The 14,286-nt window shown below is 41.2% G+C and overlaps 1 protein-coding gene across 1 annotated transcript; it reads right to left on the reverse strand.

Moving 5' to 3' along the window:
• Positions 1–4,342: 4,342 nt before the first annotated feature.
• On the reverse strand, positions 4,343–6,492 carry LOC144716472 (uncharacterized). The gene is made up of 2 exons (XM_078591582.1): positions 5,942–6,492; positions 4,343–4,504 (listed from the first exon to the last, which is right to left on the reverse strand). The coding sequence occupies exons 1-2, from the start codon at positions 6,217–6,219 to the stop codon at positions 4,450–4,452; spliced, it is 333 nt and encodes a 110-aa protein (XP_078447708.1). The 5' UTR covers positions 6,220–6,492; the 3' UTR covers positions 4,343–4,449.
• Between the last annotated feature and the right edge of the window lie 7,794 nt (positions 6,493–14,286).

A 14,286-nucleotide genomic window follows, 5' to 3' on the forward strand; every position in this document is an offset into this window, starting at 1 on the left:
TTAGTACTGATGTATAATGGGGATCATTGGGAACATGTTCTCCTCTATCTCTACTACCCCACCCAGGTATATAATGCAGCTTCTTCCTTGAGTCATTCTCCCCTAATACCAAGGGTGATCGATCCCCATCTTGACCATGCAAGCACGTTCATCTATTTATCACTATATCCTAACAAAGAATTATTTGAATCCCTTGATTAGGGATTCTTAAGTCATAGTCAAAATATAATCATCTATCCGTAAGGTGTATTTTGTGTCTCAGGTCTAAATACCTCTTTTACAAAAATCTCATGAATTAACATGATTGATTTTGGGTATAATACCATTACAGGATTCATACGGATCACTTTAGTGAACATTGTCTCTAAAGGGCGCTCACCATCTGTCCTCAATGTTTCTATACTAATGGCCACAATTTCAGCCATATGTATCAGAAAAGGAGAATTAAGTAGTGTTATTCTTTCTGGATAGTTTGATGTCCATTTTGAGTACCAATAAAAAATGAATATTTGGAATACATATGTTAAAAAGTGGTTTTAATATTATGATCTATCATAATTCACTAAGCCATTGCATCTATTTGTGGACTTCTTTATAAACATCATCCACAATAACAATAATGAATCAACATTTATTCCATTGAATGTAAACATGATCTGAAAGTGTGATGGATTTGATGAACACATACGATCCATCAAAAGAGAAAAAGAAGAAAACAATAAAGATAATTGCAAAGAAGAAAATAGGAGAATATGGAATAAAAATTCTAAAAGGAGAAAAAGGCAAACAGGGAGGAGTGCAACATAAGAAACTAAAAATTAAGAGTAAAAGATAACCAAAAGAAAAATAAGATAAGAACAAAATATGGAGAAAGGGGGAAGAGAAGAGGCACAAAAGAGGAATAAAAATGGAAAGAGAAGAAGAAAATATGGGACATTGAGAACAAATAAAGTGGAAGATATGGACAAAAAACAAAGAATAATAGAAGAAAAAAGGCAAACGGGGCAGCAAAGAAGACATGAAGAAAATAGAAGCAAAAAAATATGAAGAATAAAAAAATAAAAAAACTAAGAAGACCTCTAGAAGACATGAAGAAAAGAGGAATGACTAAATAAAGTATGAGAACACAAACAATGAATCACAAAGAAAATAATAAAATGATAAATCTCCTTCAAAATTGCTGGTCGTCAAAAGAGGATTTTTTGTTTTCTCATTTACTTTATAAGACAACTGCACAACCATTACTTCGAGTAATGTCCAGTGTGCTGCACATTTTGAGAACTCACATTGCATAAAATTGTATGTCCCTATGAATGACTTGATATGTGTCTGATTTATTTTGAATTTGGAAGCATATTTACCTCTTAGTACAACAAATACAAATATTTCTCAGTAACTTTTACTCTAGGTAAGTTTAAAATACTTCAACTTTTAAGAAAACATCCCAGTTATCCCATTTTAGTAATATGCTTTGGGACTTTAAAATACAATTACTATGATGGAACAAATGATCATTTATAACTTGATATTTACTATCCTTTAATAAGAGAATACTGAAAGAACCCAAAATATCCATCATCATAGGACCTAGAAATGAAAAAAATGTTAATAAAAATGATTTTTTTGGGTACATAAAATGAAATGTGGCTGTTATTAAACATAAAATAAATGATCTTCTAGGTCAATACACTAAACCAGATTTAAAATCCCAAATGTATGGGGAGAAAGTGGAGTTCTCAATTCTGCATAAGCCACAAACTTCTAATATCTTATTGTTTGATAATTAGACCTCATGAAATTCCAATTTTTTCAAAGATAACTACTATGTCTTGCTCTTATAATTATGAGTGCCCGAATCCCATGACTGAACTCAAGTTAATAAGGTGTTATATTTCATGGAAATATATCAAATTAATAAGGATACTCGAGAAGGATATCAAAGTTTACAGATAAAATAATGGTATCTAGTTCCACTATTATGATGAGTATGGCTGATATTGTAGCCATAATTGTGGAGAAACTAAAGATAATTATTGGGGTAACCTTTGGCATAAAGAGATTATTGAATTGATCTCTATGAATCCCTAATTGGTATTATGACAAATTGTCAATAAGGTTGATTCATGTCATGGTTGGGCAAGTGGTCCTTAGACTTGGGACACAAAGATGTCTTGCAGGAAGATGGTTGTTCTTTGATATGGCTTACGAGTTCCTTATCATGGAATTCTTAGTTTGGGTGTATCAAAAAATCCAAAAAGATGATTGAGTTATCAAGATGGAATTTTGCACACTCAATATATGAGGAGACGACTCAAGGAACTTGATTCAATGAAGTCCTTGGCAAAGGTAGTGGAATATTGGAGGAGAGTTCTTCAATGATTTCGAAATGCATCAGTATTTTCTTGGATGACTGATTTAGGTTTACTAGTTGACCATACATAAATTCCTCCTAGGATCATCAAGTGAATGAGGGACTATATTTACATGGTAACTGATGACAGACAGGTTCCACGAGTGAGTAGATACATACTCCTTTCTATCTTCTAGTGTACAAGGTGCAGCTTAACACCCCATGGGCTCGAGACTCAACCTATCGATAGTGATAAATCAATCTTTCATTAATTAATTTATATGATGATATAGTTAATTATTATCTAAGGCCAATAAAGATTATTGGGCCATTGGAGTCCTTATCTAGATAGATAGATGAGCATAAATGGTCACACACTAATGGGCTTTCAGACGTAGGAAGATATACTTGAAGTTTGGGGGTTTTATGAAAAATACCCACTTAGTATAAATAGGGGAATGGTATAAATTAAATTTACATAGGAAATAAATTTTTAGGGCTCGTCACCTTGTCCTTCTCCCCATAGCTCCTTACCATTCTTAATGCAATCAGGATTGTGTATCTATGACAATGGAGCACGAACGGAGTTCATCAAGGTGAAGGAGGACATTCAATCTACCACGGATCTTGTGGATACGTCTAGAGGTTATGCAGTTGAGAAACTGAACATGTCTCACTCAAGGATCTAATAAACCGCAGATGTTATCCATGACTTGGTGATTCAATTCATTGTTTTGTTGATATCCTTTTGATTCCGTTTCAAGTCTTTCGCTACAAGGAATCGTTTTATTTCATCCAAAGCAAGGCCTTAAAGCCCAAAAATACCTTGGACCATTTTATTAAGTGCAACTCATATTAAATGCATAGCCAATTAATAGGATACATGTCAAACTAGTACATGATGTGAATTAATTAAGTCCTAATAGTTTGATTAAAAATGATACAAATTAAGGGAAATGGATCACAATCTTAATAATTTGTATTTATTCTTAAGATCTGATTTATTACCCATTTAATATAAAATAATTATAAATAAGTACTATAGATAGCGAATTAATACATTTATACATAATTGGGATCCAACGCTCATTGCGAGAGTGTGCAGCTTGCTCTGAAGAGTTGGGTTTCAGTATTAAAAAAAAAACATAAGATGCTGAAGTTTTCTATGTTCTATGAGAAAATAAAGTTTCTTCCGTCAAAATAAAAACAAGTTTTTCAGTTGTAGATAACTGTTGAGAGTCAAACTATGCAGTTGAATAGGTAAAAACTTGTAAAAAATGATTATAAATAGTCTGACAAATTGTGTGTACTACCCAAATAACCAATATCTGTTTTCCGTGAAGGGATCTTAGCCTTGACTCGTACCCCTTTAGAAATTACTTTCATTTTTCTAATTATACATTATTTTGTGAAGGGGAAAGGCTGATCCTTATCCTGCTTCCTTCACCACTGTAATTTGTTATGATATTCTGAATGATTAGATCTGAGATAAATAATCAAATCAAGCATCAAACCTTAAATAATAAAAATAAAAATTTTGATTAAAACCTATTATTAAATATAACCAACATTTCATAACATCTCAAACCGAAGTGGATTAGATATCTTTCAACGCTACTATTTTCACTGATTCTTATAAAATTTATTTTGAAGTAATTTATGCACCCAGTATATTATCCCTCTGAAGCTTATGATATAGGTTATACCACTACAACTTTGTTGTCTTAGGTATTACTAAAAATGATTTATTACTTTAACTATGATGGACTCGTCTTGCATTAATAACATTAATTTACACCTATTATTCAATATAACCAACCTTTCATAACATCTCAAATTGAGGTGGGTTAAATATCTTTGAACACAACTGTTTTTATTGATTTTCAATAAAAAATTTGGAACTAATTTCTGCGCCCAATTTATTATCCTTACGAAGCTTCTTAAATAGGGTATATAAGTATAACTTGTTGTCTTATATATTACTGAAATTGGTTTATTACTTTGAGTATAATGGCTCAAGTTCCACTAAAGGGCATTATAAACATTTATGTACAAGAAGACTGCAAGAGGAAGAGGGCCATGACATCCCCATAAACAACTCAGAAGGTGAAAGGCCCCTGGCCAAAGTTCATCCCATAGTTGTTGCCGCATGCCCTGCACCACATATCAGTTAGAGAGAGAAATAGAGACACAGAGAGATAGGGAGAGAGAAACAGAGAGAGAAGAAGAGATTTGGGGTGGGAGAAGTAGAGAGAGATGTTCAAGGGAAGAGAAAAGTTCGAGTGAGAGAGATATACAAAGAGAAAGAGGAGGGATAAGATACTCAAGGATGTTGTGGAAATCTAACAAAGGAGGGAGAAAGTGGTATCCAGGGAGAGAGATCAACATGGGAAGAGAAAGAAAGAGATATACAAGGAAATAGAGAAAGAGATACATAAGGAGAAAACATGATAGAGATACATAGAGTAATATAAAGACAGTCAGAAAGAGAGAAGCAGAGAGAGAGGGAGAAGGAGAGGTAAACAGCTAGAAAGAGGTAGACAGTGAAATACAGGGGGAGGGAGAGAGAGGGAGAGAGAGGGAGAGAGGAAGAGAGAGAAAGAGAGAAAGAGAGGGAGAAAGAGAGAGAGAAAGCGAGAGAGGGAGAGAGAAAGAGAGAGGGGGAGAGAGAGGGAGAGAGAAAGAGGAAAACGAGAGAGGGAGAGAGAAAGAGAGAGGGAGAGAGAGAAAGCGAGAGAGGGAGAGAGAAAAAGAGAGGGAGAGAGAGAGAAAAAAAAGAGAGAGGGCGAGACAGAGAAAAAAAGGGAGAGAGGGAGAGAGAGAGCGAGAGAGGGCGAGACAGAAAAAAAGGGAGAGACGGAGAGAGAGGGAGAGAGAGAGAGGGAGAGAGAGAGAGAGAGAGAGAGAGAGAGAGAGAGAGAGAGAGAGAGAGAGAGAGGGCGAGACAGGAAAAAAGGGAGAGAGGGAGAGAGAAAAAAAGAGAGGGAAAGAGAAAGAGAGAGGGAGAGAAAGAGAGAGGGCGAGACGGAGGAAAAAAGGGAGAGAGGGAGAGAGAGAAAAAGAGGGAGAAAAGAGAGAGGGAAAGAGAAAGAGAGAGGGAGAGGGAGAAAGAGAGAGGGAGAGAGAGAAAGAGAAAGAGAGAGAGGGAGAGCGAAAGAGAGAGGGCGAGAGAAAAAGAAAAAAAAAGAGAGGGCGAGACAGAGAAAAAGAAGGGAGAGGGGGGGACAGAGAGGGAAAGAGAAAGAGAGAGAGAGAGAGAGAGAGAGAGAGAGAGAGAGAGAGAGAGGGAGGGAGAGACCGGGAGAGAGAGAAGGAAGAGTCGGGGAAAACGGAGATGGGAGAAAAAGAGAAACAAAGATAACGAAGCGAGAGAGAATTAGAGAGACCATAACTTCCAAACAAAGATAGACAGATAGATAGATAGATAGATAGATAGATAGATCGATAGATAGATAGATAGATAGATAGATAGATAGATAGATAGATGGATAGATAGATAGATAGATATATAGATAGATATATAGATAGATAGATAGATAGATAGAAAAACGTAGAACAAAAGAGAGAGGGACGGGCGATAGAGATGATTACCCGCCGCCCCAGAGACGAGCTTTGGCGATAGAAATGGCGAAATGAGCTCCTCCCCCTGCCGCAGCCTTCAACTGAACCGCCGAAGGGGCTTGCCCAGTCCTTACTTCATCGCAGAACGCGCCTTCTTCGGCGATGGAGCTCAGAGAAGGCCTCCATCGCCGCCCAACCCCTGCTTGCCTCCTCCAATTTCCATCTCTCTTTCCTCCCACCTTCTTCCCCCCCGCCCCTTCCATCCTCACCATCCCCGCCGCCTTCGTTATCATCTTCACCATCCCCATCTCTCTCTCTAACTCCCCCCCTCTCTCTCTCTCTAGATCTTCTTCTTCTTCTCCTTATCCTTCTTCTCCTTCTTATCCTTCTGCTTCTCCTTCTTGTGCTTTTTCTTTTTCTTATTCTTGTTCTTGTTCTTGTTGTTGTTCTTCTTCCTGTTCTTCTTCTTCTTCTTTTATCTATCTATCTATCTTTTTATTTCTGTATTCGTTTTGTGGGAAAACAGAGCTCAAGTTCCAGTGGATTACCCAGTGGCGGCCTCCGGTTTCTCTGTAGCTCTATCAAAATTGAGGGTATTTTGGGTAATTCTCTACCTATCCAACATGGCAGATGACGTTCATCGGATAAACATGGGATGGGTCCCTGAAGAACACGGCAATACAAGTATACAACTCCTCACAGATATTTATTTTTTCCTGGGCTGGTCAATTTATTGACTCTGCACTTGTATTAATTTGCAAAATCCCGAGGGTAAGACATTGCAATCCTGCGTAACATAAAATTAGTTATTTTTCAAGTTGGTAATTTATTTGGTGTATTTCAAAATGATTGGACAGATTAGAATAGAATAAAGACAACTTGCTCCTTGTAGTGACCTTTTTGTGAACTTCACTGGCCCCAGATAGTTGCATTCCGACGAAAAGTAACCTGGTTGACAGATATTATAATTCGTATTAAGTAGGATGATGTTTTGGGCATTCCACTTGGTCCCAGTGAAAGAATATTGAAGGGGGCTCATAATATAATAGACTACCTGATAACATGTCTTCTTAATAGCTTAATATGAGAATACTTGTTAATTTGCTTTAAAGTTGATATATATGCCTGTCATCAACCCTAAATGGATTAAATCCATTTTAGGATGTTGTTTAGAATTTGTGAATTTTAAGTATTTTTGATGTCGGACGTCGTCTCAGGAGGACCTCCGATCGACACCGAGTATGATGGCTCGGTGCCGATAAGGGATGATGGTATCGAATGTCGATGGTTTCGTCGTCCGACGAAAGAAACCCTAACGGGTTATATAACTACGACGTGATGAGATGCGTCCTATGTGTCGTACGTGGAGGCTCCGACTCGAGGGAAGTGCCGAGCTCCAATCTGGGACGGGGTTGCCGGGTGAAGGCGACGGTGGCCTCTTGAACCTCGTCGGAGCGATGAAGGCATCTACGGCAGAACGGAATTTATCCGTAGGGCTCGCACATAACGGACGTACTCGTCCGTACTGGTAAGACACTCAAAGGTAGTAGTTTCTCTCAAGTTATCTCTCTCACCTACCTAGCCCGAGCGCGGTGGAGTCGAATCGAAATTATACTGCAAGTGATAATTAAATGAGCCAAGTGAGAGGGCGGCGTACCTCGTTGGTGTGGCTCGTGGTGCAGGGTTTCGTCAACATCGGCGGCGATTCAGAGCAGGTGGAGCTGAGAGACGCCGGAGAAGACACGGCGGCTCAACTGGCGGCTCAACTGGCGGCTCGGCGCAGGAGCGATCTAAGGGGGCAGAAGAATCATTGAGGATGTTCGGCGCTCAGGATGATGACCCCTTCGGGATGACGAGGAATGGCACCCCAGGGAGACGTCTAGTGAGGCGTCGCAGATCGGCGACGCTCGGCTGAGGCACAAGGCACGGTGGAGGTGCCCAGTGGCGGCGCCCAGTGCGGTGGCGGTGCAGGGGGCAACGGCGATGTCCGGTGGCTGTGACCGGCGTTGACGGTTGCAGCCGCCCTAGCGGCTGCGGCCGCTCCGGCGGTGGCGACCGCTCCGGCGACTGCTGCCACTCTAGGTGGCTGCGACTGCTCCGGCGGTTGTGGTCAGCTGGGCCGCTGCAGCCGCTCTGGCGGCTGCGGCAGCTCCGGCGGCTGCAGCCTGCTCCGGGCGGTTGCGGCCTGCTCCGGGCGGCTGCGGCCTGCCTTCGGCGACTAGGCCGCTCTGGCGTCTGGCCGCTGCAGCTTAGCCGCTGCGGCGACTCGGCGGGTGCCGATCGGCGCCCGACAGTGGCGTGGTGGCGGCGCGAGGCTGTGAACAAAGGGGGGCCGGCGATAGGGGGTTCTGAGGGCAGCCAATCGGGCTTTGACAGTGGCAACGGCCTCAAGGCGCACGGCGCCGGCCTTATGGCAACTGGTGGCAGCCGCGGGGCAGCGCGGTGGCAGCGTGCCCACAGTGGCGGCCGCCTAGGGCTCCGACGCGCGGGCTCCGCCAAACGGAGCCCTAGAACGGGCGCGCGAGCGGGACAGAACGAGTGCCATTCTGTTCCGTTCCGCCCACTCTCTCTCCTTTTTTCTTTTTTTTCTTCCTTTCTCCCTTTTTTTTTTTCTAAAGGTGAGACCAGAACGGGCAATCAACAGGATTCCTTTTTCTTCTTCTGGTCTGTTTTGCCTAGGGCGCCCTCGCTTCCCTTATAAAGGAGAAGGGATGGGCCCTTAAGTGGGCAACAAAAAGGGAATTGGGTGCATTAAGGGGGCCCTTATAAATTGGGCCCCCTCATTACAAGGTAAAAGAGGGGAAATTAAAATAAAAGAAAGGAAGAGAAACAAGGGAAAAGGGTCAAAGGAAGGCCCCTCTCCCTTGACAATAAAACGATGGACGGACGAAACATGTCGCAAACACGATGAAAACATAACGACAAGAATGGGAAAACATAAAACACGAGAGATAAAGAGCGATGAGAACAAAAACGATAACGAGCATCACCCAGTCTTCGATGACGGTGGTGGGGGGCGTAGACGGCGGCGTTGACGATCTTTGATGGTGTGCGCCATCAATTTTTAGATATTTCCTGATGCCGTATTCTGAAAGAAATTAATTTTTGGAGTCAGAATATGTTCACTAAGATATGAAAATCTATTTAATTATATTTTTGGCCTTATATTTAAATTTTATATGCATTTATTATTGTCTTTTGAAGTTTAATTTTTACCACACCATGTGTCGGCACTCGGTTCGTCGATGCCAACCCATCAATTATTCTTGTTAATGATTGGCATCAACCAATCATTGGAAAGATGCCATTATGGCATCACAATTAGTGATGACATAATGAATGATTGTTACTAAAGCCTAATATTATTCTTCATTTAATGGTAATGGTGTGGAAGAATAAAAAAAATGGGTGAACTTTTTTTGCAATAAATGCACACATGGAGCAATGATCGAGTGTTTAAAACCTTATGTTTTTTCTTTATAATATCAATCCCTCATGTCACATGACACACGACACGCACGTCTTAAAAGGATTGTGCTTGACAAAAAGGTGCGGTGACATGGTGAGTGCTGACACCCTACCATGTCACACATGTCTTATTATTATTAGAAGTATTACACTGTCAATCTTGTTTTTTTGCCTTTTCGCTTCAGGGACACATGGCACAAAAAAGAATCACAAAACCATAAATTCAGTAGAAAAATTAACTCTATGAGAAGTTTCATTTAATAATTTGAATGATTTGTCTCAATAGTTATAGAATTTTTATAAAAGAGTAGAAGTGTGCCACCATCAAGTTCTCCAATTATTCACCTCTTTTATTTATGGATTTGAGGATTCATAAGCACCAAATCAACAGAAAACCAATCTCTCTTTTCCTAGAAATAGGAAATAGTCGGTAGAAAAAATAGAGATAATATATAGATAAATAAAATGAAAAAATGGAGGCACATAAAAGTCATTAGGAAATCTGAATATTTGATGACAAAAGTTAGTGTCAAAACACACACGCACATATAAATAGATTTTTTAAAAAATAAATTGATAAAACAAATTATTTATAGGATACGTGTGACTTAAGCTCAAAATTAGATATAACTTAACATGTAATCACACTTTATAACAATATTACATCATAATAATGCAGTCTTTTAGTATCAATTTTCAGTATCTCTCGTGTAGTGATTTTTTTCAGTAGAGAGTACCAATAAAGAATGAACTAGTTAACTTTTTTCAATAATTCTATGATGATGAAAAATGAATTTACGATACTCTTTAATTTTTATTAAGATTATTTAATTAAATTGAAATAGAGAAAAACTAATTTATGTAGGTAAAATTGATGTCTGGCATCGTTGAGAATCTCGTTCGATGGGTATCGAGACGATGCTCTGATACCAAGATGACGTCAGACGTCGTCGGGGATGTCATCTGATGGGGTATCAAGATGATGCTCTGATACCAAGATGATGTTGGATGTCGTTAGAGACGTTGTTCGACGGATAATTCCTTAAGGGAAATGTAACTATGTGATGCGGTGAACCTAGGCGGATGCACGTGCAGGCCCCGACTCGAGGGGATTTGCCGAGTTCCAAACTCCAAGGTAGCGGTTGTTGGGTTCTAGAGGCCTAGATCTGGATGAACAAATCAAAACGATGCGCAGCGGAAGACTTTTGCGAATTGAACGACATCAACGAAAACATTGAAACAATGTACCTTTACACAAATCTCATTCGTGATTTGTTCGATCCCGGAGCGAGACGAGTCGAGCTGCTCAAGTGTGCAGCCTCTAGATGTATCCACGCGGCCCTCGGCACGTCGGATCTCCTCCTTCTCGTTGACGAGCCCCGTTCTTTCTCCGTCGGCGACGTTACGTCGTCCCGATCACATCAGGGATGGAGAGGGGGTGTGGGGAGAGTGGAGAAGAAGGGGAAAGGCCCCTGAACAATTCTGGCCTGGGGAAATTTTGTTCAGGGCCTTCCCCTATTTATACTAAGTGGGTATTTTTCATAAAACCCCCAAAACTTAAGTATATCTTTCAACGTCCAAAAGACCATTTGCGTGTGACCCTCTAGGCCCATGTATCAGTCTAGTTAACGACTCTAGCGGCCCAATAACCTTTATTGGCCTTCAAAATTAATTAACTATATCATCATATAGATTAATTAATGTCGGATCGATTTAACCCAATCGATAGGTCGAGACTCTGACACGTGGGGTGCCAAGCTACACCTCGTGTCCTAGAAGATACAAAGGAGTGTGTATCAACTCACTCATGGAACCTGTTCATCATCGGTTACCGTGTATGTATAATCCCTCATCCACTTGACGCTCCTTGGACGACTTAGGGTATGGTTAACTGTCAAACCCTAATCGGTCATCCGAGTTAGTATTGATGCATTTGGAAATCATCGGAGAACTCTTCTCCGATATTTCACTTCCTTGGCCAAGGACTTTGTTGCATCATCTTCCTTGAGCTTTCACCTCTTATACAGAGGGTGGACGATCCCATCTTGACCACTAAATCGCCTTTGTGTACTTCTTGATGCACACGAACTAAGAACGTTTAGAATCCCATGACTAAAGACTTGTTGGCTATAGCCAAAGTACAACCGTCCGTCCACGAGACGTCTTTGGTATCTCAGGTCTAAGGACCACTTACACAACCGTGACATGAATCAACCTGATTGACAATTCGGTATAATACCATTCAGGGATTCGTACGGATCTATTCAGTGAACTCTTTACACTAAAGAGCACCCACTATCTATCCTTAGTGTCGCCACACTAATGGCTACGGAACCACCCATACTCATCATATAAGTGAGGCTAGATAGGGCTATTCTATCATGATACTTCGATGTCCTTGTCGCATATCCTTCAAATAGGAATATTTAGAACACATGCTTAAAGACTAGTGATCTCCGTATCACGATCTCATCATAATTCACTAAGTTCGATCATGTATTCATGGACTTCATTATAAGCATCACACGTGCAATATAATGAATATGCTGTATTAAATGAACATTGAACGAGTTGTGGAATGTGTGATTGGCTTGCCAGCCACATATATTTCCATCAGGACTCTCGTCGAAGTAACGACAGTGTCTACGGCGCTGGACATAATATTTCTATCGGCGCTTAGAAGTAACAGACTGGCTTGACTCGTACCAAAGAAGTCACTCAGTTTGTAGTTTTTTAATAGTAAAATCTCACCTAATCTAACCCAAGCGCGATGGAATGCAGCCAAAAATATACTGGAAGAGATAATATAAGTGACGAGCAAGGGGCGGCGTACGTCGTCGGTGGCGTTGGCCGTCGTCGATATAACTGTCAGTGCAATAGTTGGAGGGGGCAGATATGGTGGAGGCGTGCTAGAGGGGTAGGCATCGCTCGACAAGTGGCGGCGACGCAGCACTGGAGTGTAAAGATAGGCGAGGACGAGGAAGAGAGGTTGCACGAGCAACAAAGGCAGCTGGGGTGGTGAGACACGGTGCAAGCCGCGCTGAGTTCGATAAAACAACAACGTAGGCCACAATGGCAGCGTCGTGCTTGGCAGCAGCAAAGTGCTATGGTTGCGTAAGCAGCAACGGCGTCCAAACAACTCAGCTGGCAACGTGACACTGTTTGGGCTTCGCTATAGCAGGTCTGACGGTGCAGAGCATGATCGAGTCATGGCTAGAAATCGGGGTGTTGAAATTGAAATGTCTGGTGGTGTCGGGCGAGACCGGGAGGGCCAACGTGATTGCGAGCGGTGCAATCTCGTCGTTCAATACCGTCTACCAGGTGGCTAGCGCCACATTTGCATGAGGCAGTCGTGAGAGCAACAAGGTCGCGAGAGGACTGCTCAGAAGCACAGGTTGTGTGCAGACAGAAACCGTGCATGGGAGTCACACAAGGGGTCACACATGCACGTTGACCCCGCTGAAGACAGACCGCGCGGCCGCCGTTGGATGATTGTAGTCAGTGGCCTAGAGCGCGGGAGTCGGCGACACAAGGACTCGTTGCGACGATGATATTCGCAGATTACACCGCGCTGGTTGACAGAGAATGGTGAAGCGTCATACGCGGACATAGGCAATCCATCCTAGACCTTGGTAGATGAACCTGTTAGAATTTGGAGGGTTTCACAAGCACGCGGGCTCCATAGCGGATTTGAGAGCTGTAGATCGGCCTGGTGTCATCTTATGGTGGGGCGTCGAGCCGGATGGCAAAGAGTAAGGGGCTCTAGCTGACGCAACCAAGAGAAAAGGGAGGGAGGAAAGGGTGGCGAACCTCCTCCCTATCTCCCTTCTTCTTCTTCCTTCCCTTTCTTTCTCTCTCTCTCTCTCTCTCTTCCTCTTCTCCTTCTTCCTTCTTCTCTTCTCCTTCTTGGGGAGACCAGATGTGAAACAACAATTCAACTTGATTTTCTGGTCTGAAGATTAGGGCTGCATTGTACCCCCTTATTAGGGGCACGATGGTCCTTACTAAGGGCAGGGAATCCCCTTGGTAAGGGCCCAAGAGCCCTTACCGGGGGGGGGGGTCTTATACATAGGACCCCCCCCTTAACACAAAACAAACATAGGTTTTGATACACATCTGATGATATGAAACGACACGAAATGCGACGATGCGAACACAAACATGACACAACAGATATAGACACGATGAAAATGAACACATAAATACAGTAAAAAAATGAATAGAACGAGCATGTGCCGATGAAAATCAAAACGTTCGAATGGTCAGACGTGCTTTCACCCGGGGTATTTGAACCCGAGTGTCTTCACCTTCGCCTCGGCACGCCGGTCAGCCTGGGCACGAGCCAGTGAGGCTGTCGATGACGATGATGGCAGCTCCGAAGACATCTCTAATGGAGTGGACTGGGGCGCGCCATAAAAAATATTGACTATAAATTGTAAAGAAAATTTAATTTATATTCAAAATGTAATATAATCTTTATGTCCAGTTTTAAAAACAAAGAATATGGAAGATAAGGGAATAATATAATTAATATGCCAGTTAATATCCTATTTAAAATTAGAAGATTAGATATTTTTTTCGATAATTCCAGTTTGATATTGTTGAAATTTTAAGAAAATCTATCATTGAAAATTATACCCTATATAAATTAGTTATTTTTATAGAGTTTATTATTGAAATATTTTCAAATTATCTTACTCATCTAAGAGAAAGCTTAAAATAAGGATAAAATTGGTAATATTTGAGAAAAAAGTTAACTCTTAGTTCCATTGATTTTCTTCTAGAGAGGCAATGAACACAAATTCAGGGATTGTGGCCAAATAACAATTAATTGGCCCAAGTTTTTTATTAAGATTTTTCAAATAAATCAATATGAGTTTTGTTATATTTAGAATATCAGTTCAAAA

The sequence above is a fragment of the Wolffia australiana genome, chromosome 2 (assembly GCF_029677425.1).
Source record: "Wolffia australiana isolate 7733 chromosome 2, ASM2967742v1".
In the NCBI taxonomy this organism is placed as follows: Eukaryota; Viridiplantae; Streptophyta; class Magnoliopsida; order Alismatales; family Araceae; genus Wolffia; species Wolffia australiana.